Raw genomic sequence first — 12,557 nt, 5'->3', positions numbered from 1 at the left:
GGACTGCACTACCGAAACACCTTGAACCAGTGAAACGGTTCCAGTTACAGTGTTTTGAAGTTTTCAATGTGAAAATGTCAGGCCCAGGTTTCAAGGTTTCATTAATCGGTAGAAAAGTAACACCCGCGATAGCGCTTATACGAGACAGACTTCGATTGGTAGGTGTTTGAAATTTTGATGAAAAATGACATATAGACGAAGACTACTGTAATATTTTATTTCTTGATATTAAAGCGCCCTTTTAGTCTTCGAGCATAACACGGACATGGCAAAAACATTACACTGTTTACAGAGTGATTTAAATATATATTTTTATATAAACTCTTACAAATATTATTTTGCAATACAGTCCACTAACTCACACATTTATCGGACCTGGCAAGTACCGCTGTGACAGTACCAGGTTAAACAAAAACAATAACGGTGGCCAGTGACCCTATGATTTGATTTTTATTTAATCATCAAAGCTTGTGAAGTTTCCAGAGACTCGTTTGGTTATTAATCACAGATGTTAACCTGTTTTTTGCAGGAGTCTCCTGTAGTTTTTCCTCTTGCCCCGCAAAAAAAGTCTCCAGTGCATATATTTCCCTGTTTCAAGGATTCCTCCTGTAAAAACCTCCCGTAATTGGATTTTTCAAGTTTTCGTCAATTTTTGTCTGCCATTTTTGTTTATGTCAATAAATGTGTGGGTTGTGAAAGCACTTTATCGTCAAAACGCTTGGAACAGCTGATTGACCTACGAGTCTCTCTAGTATTATCTGTGTTCCTATTGACAAATAGCATGATTTACAATTTCCAATGACAAGTTACCATATGCTAGTATGTCAAGAAATGATCGAATTTTGTGTCCGAACACAACTTCCTCTTCCTTAACTTGGTGAAAAAAAAAAAACAATTCCCTGACAGTAAAATTGCACAGAAATTTTCATGTAAAAGACACTAAATGCACCAAAATCATAAAGCAGGTGTGGCAGGACAGTCTACCTGTGTTGTAGTAGGTAGTGCGATTTAAATAGCCAGTTAATTGACTTGGCTAAAGGATTAATTCTTAGCCGAATCGGTTTGTTGCTGGCTTGTCATTGAGCGGTCTAGGGTTTGATCCTGGGTGGTGGAGTATAATTTTGGGAGTCAAATCATGCTCTCCCGTTACATTTGGCACCCAACTAAAAAACCCACAGGGTTTGGTTAGCTATTGAGCTAGTGTTAGAGTCATTCGTGGTACGAAGACTCTTAAGATGAAATGTGGCAGGACAGCCTACCTGCGTTGTAGTAGGTAGTGAGATTTAAATAGCCAGTTAATTGACTTGGCTAAAGGATTAATTCTTTAGCCGAATCGGTTTGTCGCTGGCTTGTCACCGAGTAGTCTAGGGTTTGATCCTCGGTGGCGGAGTATAATTTTGGGAATCAAATCATGCTCTCCTGTTACACAGGCAAAAGCACCAAGTCTGATGTTACAGTAATTGAAAACTGTAAACAGAATTCTATCTCCCACAATTAGGTTAGACTAGGTTAACAGGTATGTTATAACAATCCCTAACAATATATGAAAATACAGTTGCTTTGATGCTATTTTTATGCCTCTGAATGAAATTGCAAACCAGATATACATGTAAATATTTTTTCTGGACTCAGTTGATAATACAAGCATTTACATTTTACACTTCCTTTGGTAGCATTAAATGTTTGTACATGCTTCTCATCTCATCACAACAGCCTTTCTGGTGCCCTAAGTCTTACAATTTGTAACACAGACTTCATACACATGTATTTAATTTAATGTTTAATTTAACATTTAATCACCTCCAAATGTCATCTTACAACATGTGTTTTCCATGCTTTGGAAAAATTATATTAAAAATTCTACCTTTAAATGCTTTTTTTTTTTAAAGTTTCATCACTCTTTTACTGGAGAAGGTGATCTAACGTAAGAAATATGTAAATATACATGTACTTAGTCTACTACCACACAAAACTCCAGTAGTTGAGCACTATTTGTTGCAGGATTATCTTAGAAGTAGTACTTGCTATGCCTGCTCACAAATAAGCACTTACAATACATTCTTTAATTTCATATATGGTAAAACACATGTATTATATTTAGTCTATTTGAGCTCATGATATTTTTACCTTGTTGAAGTTATTCACAGCATTTAATTTAAATGAATATCTTTTTTTCTTTCAGATTCCTGCATATAAGGAACCACTACGGTATACAGACCAAATGGCAAAAAGGTAGTGATATAGTACAGTTTTTAAAAGATGAACATACACATGTACATTAATTATAAAAAGTCATATTTCCATTTGCACTTGTAGAACATCAAACTTTTCCCTTACTGCTAATTGACTGATTTAGTCTGAGAAGCTATTTTTTTCCCAGTAATGAAAACCAACCAAGCATTCTACAAAAATTGTACATCAGTAGTTTATTTCACAGATTACACTTTTACTTAGTTACAATGCATATAATATTAAGTTTTAATTGTTAAAAAAAAATTAAAAACCAAAACGCATGTTCCACGACAATTAATATTTCAAAACAAGGTTCTGTTGATGCTTTTAATTGACTGCTGATATGCTAGTATGAAATGTTATAATATTTTTTTAATGTTTTACAGAACACAACCTCCACCTAGTTTACCTGAGGGTTCATCAAGTAGTTTATCAGCCAATGCTTATTGTAGTAGAGATGGGAGGAGGTTTTGTGAGGCTCCAGAATCAGTATTCATAGGAAAATCCTTAACATCAGGGGAGGTCAAGGAAATGTATGTATGCATTCGTGACTTCATTGATGCTTGGTAAACATCAAATATTAATATGATATCTCTCCTGGATAAATACCTGTCTTTCTGTCCACATGCAAAACAACAAAACAAGATGTTGTAGGCTATGTTGTGCTAAGAATATCCCACTCAACCATATCTGTTATACCTGTAAAAGGGAGACAGGGTACAAGTCATTATGCAAAAACAATAATATTCCAAATATCTAAACATTCCCTCTAATAGATTGATTGATTGATTGTTGGGGTTTAACATCTGAGCATCCCTCCAATAGAAGCTACAACCATTATGTATCCCCTAAAAACTACCAAAAGGTACAGTAAACAAGAAGTAATTGAACAAGGAACCTTGGACACAATACAAGTTGTGTAAAAGCAACATATGAAGTATTTAAGCATGATTCCCTCCAGTAGAGCTGAGAAATCTGTAAAGAACATTTCCATCATGCATCACCTAAAAAATAATTACGTTGTATGATAAACAGGAAGTAAATGTGCGAGGAACCTGGAAAGGAAAGACACATTACAAGTTAAGTCATCATGGAAAAATAATATACAAAATATCTACCATTATTTCATATTGGTGAAAAATCTGATTTTCTAATGGATAAAAGGTGGTCATGTGTCATTCTTAATTCCATGGTAGAATCTCTATCAGTCAATACCATGAAGAAAAATGGACCTGAAAACAAGTCATTATCAGAACATTTCGCGATAATGACCATTTGGGGATTTAGAGTTCCGCCCCTTTCATAAAACACAGTTGGGGATGGGGATCAGATGTGCTTGTGACAATGTCACACTTCTTTAGGTTTAACTATGTACAACAACAAATCAAAGATATGGTTCCTCAATGAAATAAGCTTAATAGTTGTTGATAAACTTGTCAGTATCGTGATATTTAGACTGCCCACACAGGACAGTGGTACTAAGACAGCGATAATGACCTCCTTTAAGTCTCAGTCTTTATCTCTGTCTTAGTCAATACCACTGTCCTGTGGGCAGTCTAAATATCACGATATTGACCAGTTTATCAACAACTATTATATAAATAAGCATTTTCTCCAATAGAAGCTGATAAATCTGTTACAGAAAAGTGTAACAGATGGACAGACAGACAAGGTGATTGCATTAAATGCGATCTCTTATTAAGTGGGGGATATTAAATGTTTTAAAGGATTTAAACAATTTTGTAGCAGAATAGTTCTCTTGATGTAATAAAGCTGTGTGCTTTTTATTGTTTTTAGGTTTTTGGATAAATAAAATGGGATTAAGAGGGTAACAAGGGTATAATAGGCTGTAGTGTAATGTTTTTACTGTCTTGATGATCTTGGAACTTTTTATTGTCCCCTTTTGGCAAATGCCGAAGGGGACTTAGGTTTGCACTCTGTCCGTCCGTCAGTCAGTCTGTCAGTCCATCATTCACACTTGGTTTTCCGGACTTTTTTTTGTAATACCTCATCCAATTGATTTCATATTTGGTATATAGTCTTGTCATGACAAGTTACAAGTTAAGTTCGAATGACTTACAGTTTAACGATTTTTACAGAAGTTGTGTCCCTTGGACAAAGAAAATTTCATGAAATTTATGTTTTCCGGACTTTTCTTTGTAATGCCTCATCCAATTGATTTCATATTTGTTAGCTAGTCTTATCATGACAAGTTACAAATTAAATTTAAATATTATTGCGGCAAAATGGTTTATATGGAACTTATGGCCCTTTGACATAGAAAATTACATAAAATTTTATGTTGCATCATTTTGATGCAAATTGCTGCTGTCATTCTAGAGTTATTTGCCCTTTAATTCATAATAACGAAGTTTTTTTCAACTTTCCAGGTGATAGAAAGAGAATGTCTTTATGCAGCTCTCTGTAATGCAAAAATGTTATTATCTACTGTAAAATGAAGCTCAGGTTTGATTTTGATGGAATTTGCTTTTGCTGTTCAAGAGTTATTTTCTCTTCATTGTTAAAAAATAACACCATCCATTGGTAGTTAACATATATAAAAAAAATCTCATAAGCAATGAGTTCAAAGGCTGAAAGGGGACACTGTATTGCATCAGCAGTACTGTCAGAATGCTTGTTTTAATTCACTTTCTTGCATACATGCTACATGTATCTGTGAAGCATTAAGTTATTAATTTATAGTTAGAGAATTGGTCAGTGTCAGAATATTTTCTTCAAATTTTATAGATTTCATAGTTTTTGGTCAAGTTGTTTATTTGTGGCTAAAAACTTAGGATTATCACATTACTGTTTTATTTTGTTATTACAGATCACCATCAGTATCCAAGGTTCCACCCTCGATGCCAAGAGCTTGAACTATTCATGTGATATGAAAATTGTTGTTGATTTTTTACTGCAAGGACTGTATAATTACATATTTGAAATATTAAATCAATGAGATTTACCTGTGTTATATGTATGATTACTACAATAGGTGGTACAATAAATCTAAAAAACTTGATATTTTGGAATAAATACTATTTTTAAACAATATTACAACGAATAGGGGATGTAAGTTCTGAAACTCATTGCATAAAAACCACTACCTTGTATAAATGAAAACTTTCTTGTGCTTTTTATAGGACTGGAACATTTTTGCAGCTGTGTTAGTATGGTGTTGTTAGACCTGTTTTTATAGGAATTAAAAAATTTTGTTGGTGTATAATGATATGATGCTGTCATTTTGTTCATGTTGTCATTGTCCATAGACCTTTGGTTTTCATGCAATTACTTGAATATAAGTTGGTAGATCTGTATGAATTTTTTGGTGTTTGATTCTTCAGTATCAAATATACCTTATGTTACTGGTTCATTCTTGGAACTTCACTACTGTTTCTGAACCACTTCCCAAAAATATAGTCCAAATGGAATTCCTTTGATATCATTCAATACCTCTTTTATAACCTGTTTCTTGCAATTATTCAGCTCAATAATATTCTATTACATGTATTTCTGCAAAAAATCAAATCTAGCCCTTAAATGAACTACAGATTTGAGGGACTTCTTTTTTAGTTTCCCCAGGACTCATGTTCAGTTTGACTTGCCCTAAATGGTATGTACACGTATGTTTATGTTTGGTGTTCATTTTTTGCGTTGGTGGATTGATCGGTTGCTGATCTATAACGCCGGAAGTTGTGGATACATCTTTTGAAAACTGAGCTACGATTTCCTTTTCCTGGTTCTCGGGACTATGTTCCAGGAATTAGCTACTAGCCATACACTGGCACGATGTATATGTGTATATGTAACATACTGAATATAGCGATTATTTGTGACTACTATTGAGGTTACGCATTTTAAAGAGAGGGAGTCTTTGATATTGACAACAGGCGCTTGGGACCATGATTATTTTTATCATAAAATTATTCAATAATTATGTTTCCATATTTGAGTTATGATTTGTGTTTTCAGACATGCCTCTTGCTATTTAATGCTGTTTATACTTTGTCAAGTTTTTCGTCAATCTCGTTCTCTAGAGAAGAAGGAGACCGACGAAAAACTGGGCATAGTATAAACAGCAAGCAGACATGTCTGAGAACACACAATATCTCAAATATGGAAACGAAATGATTTAATGAAATTTTTTTTGTGATAACAAAATCCTTGTCCTTGGCGCCTGTGGTATCCATACTAGTATTACGTTGGTAAAGCTTGATTGATTATTGTTTTTTAATGCCGTTTCGGTGACCAAGGCCATATTACGGCAAGAGCATGTAACAATCTGAAAAAAAAAGGAGCAGAAAGCTTCTAATTGAGCGTATTATAGGTTCTATCTATTAGATTTTGATCACAATTGTTCTGATTCAACCGTAGACTTAATCAACAGACTCTTCCTACATGCTATATAAATTCTAGTAGATATTAAGTTCACCTTTAAATGAATCATTCAATTAACCAGACAGTGTGAAAGACCAAAACAAATATATTGGCTTCTCCATCAATAGCAGAAATGCATCAAATCACTTTAATTGCAATTAATTAAATTATACTTGCTTTGCTAGATGTACAATTAAATCACATTAATGATTACGTTATTTCTGAAAGTAACTGATTAAATTGATGATTCCATTGGTAGAGTAATCATTATAACATTTGATTACATTTAATTTAAAAAAAATTCATAGAATAACATTTATTGAATTCGGTCCTTTAGCGAGGTGAATGGCAAAAATTTGGCATGAACCTCGCGGAAGTGCTAACTGAGCACGCCCAGAAAAAAATGGCACCAAAGTGTCTATTGATGAGCGCTCTTACGTAGCTAGTGCGTCTGATACCATATTTATAACGATGTAATAAATTTGCACAATCATGGACAAAAATGAATGGCGTTGCCTGTTTATTTTTTTGTAGTTAATGCATCGTTTGAGTATGAGAGACAATTATTGTACAAATGATCTTGTAAAATGACCCCGTTTTCTACTGGGTTGAATATAATCAATGCTTTGTTTACTCAAATTGACGGCGGAATGGTGTCAGGGCGGCATCCCAAAAATTAAGAAAATATGATTTTAAAAGAAAATATTTGTTTCTTGAACTATATACTTTAATTAATCCAATAGATGCATATACTATAGGTACCAGTATGCATTGCATATCCCTGATTTCTTTTGTCTCTTTACAAACTAATGCACTGTCAAAAGATATGAACAGTGATTTATAAAATAGAGAAAACATAACATTATAAGATGACAAACATTTTGTTAAAAAATGTTAACATCATAATATAAAAATGTTCCTTTGAAAAGGTTGGTTTGATGAGTTCAAAAACGATAGTGAAAGTAGAGAAATTTACTATTTATAGTTCGATCTTCGTGGTCTCCCCTACTTTTTTGCGGGAGATGAATTTTTCACATGCCCTTAGAAATGCTGCATAAGTGAAAATTTAATTGAATAAAATTACATATTTCTTTTAAATCCTAAAAAATATGCACTTCACTTTTAGAACTCCATTGGAAAATTAATGCAAGACTGACACCTACAGTTGCTCAAGCTAAACCATGAATTTGCTAAATCACTTGTAAATATTTTCACAACCAATTTCAGGAGATACAAACTATTATGTTCGATCGGTTAACATGCATGTAAAAGGTCTTCACAGGTTACATCTAGCATGTAGGAGAGTATTTAGCTAATCACAATTATGTTATATAAAGCAAAGCGTAGTTGTCGTTTGCACGTTCACTTGAAATAAGCGTAGTTGTCGTTAGCACGTTCACTTGAAATTCAAAAGAAGCTCTCTGGTTAATGCTTCTGATTCACTTTTGTGCCATGACTGTGGGCGATTTCTGCTAATGAGTATTAGAAATAGTTCGACGTTGCGTACGTTGTCACATTCGATTGAACCATTGCTGGTTACGAAAACCGAAATATTGCTATTAGAATGTGGAGTTATGAAAGGCAATATAGATATTAAAATGTTCGAAAATGGTTGTTGTTTTAGGATTACAATCACAAATCTTTGAAAGATGCCGTTAATTGTGGAGGGAAACCATTATTCGATCACAAGAACGTCCGTTTTCATATGTGGACGGGTAACATTAAGAAATGCTTGCTTCCAATTTCACCAATATATCCAAGTTGTTTCTTGGCATATTTTGATAAAACAAACTTTTTTGAAAAGAGCAGTCAGTGCTGCAGACGATGTCATATTTTTCATGACGTAATGATAAGATCAAAGCGTAATACAATATCACAAATGTCTCCCCTTTGATGTGGACATTGTTAAAATAGAATGAAATCGATTTGAAGACAAAATGTTAGGCATTTTTTTTTATAAAGTTATGCGAACAGATTTTTGTAATCGGGACTTTCATTAACTATATTGACAATTTATTACATAACCCCAATGAAAATATATATAAAATGTTCAATCAGTCTTTTTGTTAAAAGCCTTTTTGTCCGTATTTTAATCATGTCACAAATCTTAATTTTTTCGACGTTGGTCATTGGCTACATTCTTCCTTACGGTTGTAAAATATAACAACTAATAGTATTTTAACCAAAGTATATTCACGCTTAAAGGACTGTATAAATATTCAGAATATCATGTTTATTCTGAAAAAAATAATGAGTTTTATTGTCTAATAGTAGATAAATACGCATGTATGTTGTGATGTCACGTTGTCTTTTTCCCGACGTTTTCTACACGTTGCGTGCTACCCAGTCTTTATCGAAAGTTTTTTTCGTTGGCATTGAGTGAACTAATAACTATGAAATTTTGAATTTTACATGTATATAAGCTGCAGATAGTATATTCTAAAATTTATTATACTTGGTTTAACATGTATCTAAGTGCAGAGTTTTGTCTGTGTCTAACCAAAATGTCACAACATCTAAAATGTGTATATATTATTTATTCACGCGTACACCATGCGAAATTCGAACGAATTTTTCAAAAAGGCAAATGGTGTTTTGTGTTGAGTCGATTTCTTCATATATTTATTTATTCATCCTCCTCTATGGTTTTATCATTTAATTTTTTCTTTGGCTTAACAAATGGGTTATATATATAACGTCAATTAAAAAAAACCCAATAAAAACAATAAACAGTATTGAAAACTTACGATACTAGATTAAATTATTATGACTGTGGACGTAATGAATAAAAAAAAATACGATTTTAGCGAACCTGATAAAATAATGAAAGAAATGTTGAAAAGAAAACAGGAAAAGAAAGCCCCCACCCCCCTTTTAGCGTGCACCCCTGTCTGTTCAAATGCAATGATGTCCTAGCGAAATCGGGATCAGCGTGCTTGTATCAAAGAAATGTGTAGACACGCGCTTGCACATTCGCTAGTGAAATATTGTAAAATCAACGTATTTCATGATTGTCTAATTACCCATTGACAATTATTTTAGCTATAATATATAATAAGATGTACAAATATTGCAAAAAATATTTTTTGGGATTTTTTTTCTAACTGGACCAAAAACAAAAAAAAATTATTTATTTTGGCGTGGCCTGTTTTACTCCTTACAACTCGAAAACCGCAAGAGATATTCGAAATCTGATTGAAAAATGCGGAAGGATTATTAATGAGGAATCCAATAAAGAATCCAGTGAAATAAAACAAAAAATCGAAATCGGAACCCCCCCCCCCAAAAAAAAAAAAAAAAGTTACGAAAATGTTTAAGGCGTTGCCCAATTTGACCCCCTAGAACTGGAAAAACGGTCCAAAACTGTACAAAATCTACTGTACATTTGTTTAGCCGAATTAAATAAAGAACACATTAAAAATAGAATAATTAAAATTGAAAAAAAAAACAATCTACATGGGTTTTCATGAAATACGTATTTTTACCCTTTTTGGTCCCTTTTTCTAAAGCGACAGGGGCAACAAAGTCTAACTTAAATAGGAATCTTCTTAGTTGTTGGTAAAATCATATCAACATTTCAGAACTATTCGTCAACCACAACTAAAGTTATCGCACGGAAACGAAGTGTCCCCAGACCACGACGACGCGGACGTCGACTGCGCCATAACATTATACTACCGCAAGTTTTTTTCGTCGTATAATAAAAACGGGAGATTTCGCTCTCAAATTTTCCCAAAGAGGGAGATTTGCCAAGGTTTTGATTTCTCAAAATGTTTATCAGCATACCTTATAAAATTCTGAAACGAGTACATGTATTCGGAAATATCAACATACATCTAACATTAGAGATATAAAACCAAATAGGAAAGATTCACTTTATACGATTTCACAATATGATTTCCTGGGGTGGGGGTGCTACTGACTTTTTTGCTTGTAGGTTTGTTGGCTTTCTGTTTTACCGAGGGTGTTTTGCTTTTTTTAGGGCATCACGAAATTTGTTTTCATAATCCCTAGCATTTTTCTCATAGGATCAAATTTTCTTCAAATCATTTTTAAATGGTTGATGCCAAACTATTTACAATATCGGGATGTAATCTGATCATTTCAAAATTGACCAAAACGTACGAAAAATTAATATCGAATATCGAATCGAATAATTAAATAATTAAACATGTCGTGTTTTTTTTATGTTAAAAATAAATAAAGCACACTTCTATTTACATGTAACAATTATAGAACGATGTACGTCGCAATACAAAAAAGACGTCAAATTTTGCCGATTTCGACGTTACCAAAAATGACACCGACACCGTACGTTACGTCTTTACACTTTAAGTGTACTTGTACTTACCATTCCGTTTTCAGCTCACATGGCCTTCAGCCATGTGAGCTATTTCCATCACTCGGCGTCCGTCGTCGTCGTTAACAATTTTTCAAAACTCTTCTCCTCTGACACTACTTTACCAATTGGAACCATACTTGATATGAACCTTCCCGTGGGAAATTTTGATCCGTCGAAAAACAGGGCCACCGTTACTAAAAAGTAGAGCATAGGCAGTAATTTTTCGCATATATCTCCAAAACCGTTAGGTTTAGCCAAATTCTGACAAACTATAGTGTTCGGCATTATGAGATCGATCTGTGGTCTTAATTTCATTTTAATCCGTTAAGCCATGTTGGGGTTATTGCCCTTTTTCGACGTTTTTTTTTTTTTGCTATTTTTAATGTTATTTCTTTCAAAACTCTTCTCCTCTGACACTACTGGACTAATTGGAACCAAACTTGGTAAGAACCTTCCTTGGGGTATCTTGCATAGATCTGACGTGGGGATCCGTCGTTACTAAAAATAGAACATAGGGGTCAGACAGTAGTTTTTCGCATATATCTTCAAAACCATTAGGTTTAGCAAAATTATTTATAAGGCCTTCAAAAGTCTTCAAGGATCAAAGTTGTCAGGCTGCTCCTTGTAAGAGTTATTGCCCTTGAAAGATGAAAAATGACGGTTTTTTTTTACAGTTTTCAGCCAATATCTTGAAAACTATAATAGATAGAAAGAAACTTTCAATCGCTGAAATGATCCTCATGATAGTCTTGCCAAAGTCTTCTCGATTCAAAATTGTAAGACAACTTCTTGTTCAACGCGCTGATTGACCGAACATATTAAAAGGTTCATCTGTCAACAGTATTTCGGGGCAAAATTATATTTATGCTGAATTTGAAGAAATTTTAATATAACGATGCAGCTCTAATTATTTGTGTTGTGACTCTGAAGTAAGTAGACATAAACAAAAACAGTCATGCAAGCGACCGGAAATATATATATGCATCCCGAACAGGGGAGATACGGTACAAATCCTCAGCCGGTAGCCATATAACCAAATGCGGGGATATATGTTTAAGTAGAAACGAAAATATGTTATTTTATTATTCTGATAGTGACTGCTTGATACGACCTCAAAGATCAAACCCTTAAAGATGGGAAAATTATGGACACACCATTCAAGCTTGATACAGCTCGGAATTTTGATACTAGAATCAAAGTGTCCTCTTGTTCTTAATGGTTACAGTTAGAACCACCAAATGCAATCCAAGTCTTCAGTTTTGTAGTATGGCACAATGTGGTACGATTTCAAAGAGATTCATCCGCTCATTGTCCAGATATCAATATATTTATTTGTAGTTCGCACAGTTATTTCTAAAGTGGGTTTATAAATAGTGGAACCGGTTTTGATAGATTGAATATATAAAGGAACTGCTCAAGATTTATAATTTATCGAAGTTAGGGCGGTGACCACTCGATTACTACATACACGTTTGTAGACAACTTTATTTCTTGGGGGATTTAATGCATTTATAATATATTTTATGGATATGTGAATATTTATGCTGATATTCATTTTAAATTTATAGAATTCTGCTTGAGTTCTGTAATTTCTGTAAATGCCGGA

At 33.5% G+C, this 12,557-nt stretch overlaps 1 protein-coding gene across 1 annotated transcript; it reads left to right on the top strand.

Moving 5' to 3' along the window:
- LOC148629132 (NADH dehydrogenase [ubiquinone] 1 alpha subcomplex subunit 7-like) lies at window positions 1-5,197 on the top strand. Its single transcript, XM_088544665.1, has 4 exons — window positions 1-158; window positions 2,183-2,232; window positions 2,619-2,765; window positions 5,063-5,197. Exons 1-4 carry the CDS (start codon window positions 75-77, stop codon window positions 5,106-5,108), a joined length of 327 nt encoding a protein of 108 aa, XP_088400791.1. The 5' UTR covers window positions 1-74; the 3' UTR covers window positions 5,109-5,197.
- Window positions 5,198-12,557: the final 7,360 nt, after the last annotated feature.

This window comes from Perna viridis, chromosome 1, assembly GCF_037379345.1.
Source record: "Perna viridis isolate PV_CMFRI_1.1 ecotype Kerala chromosome 1, ASM3737934v1, whole genome shotgun sequence".
NCBI lineage: Eukaryota > Metazoa > Mollusca > Bivalvia > Mytilida > Mytilidae > Perna > Perna viridis.
The sequence above is the reverse complement of the archived record's forward strand: the minus strand, read 5'-3'. Positions and strand labels throughout refer to the sequence as shown.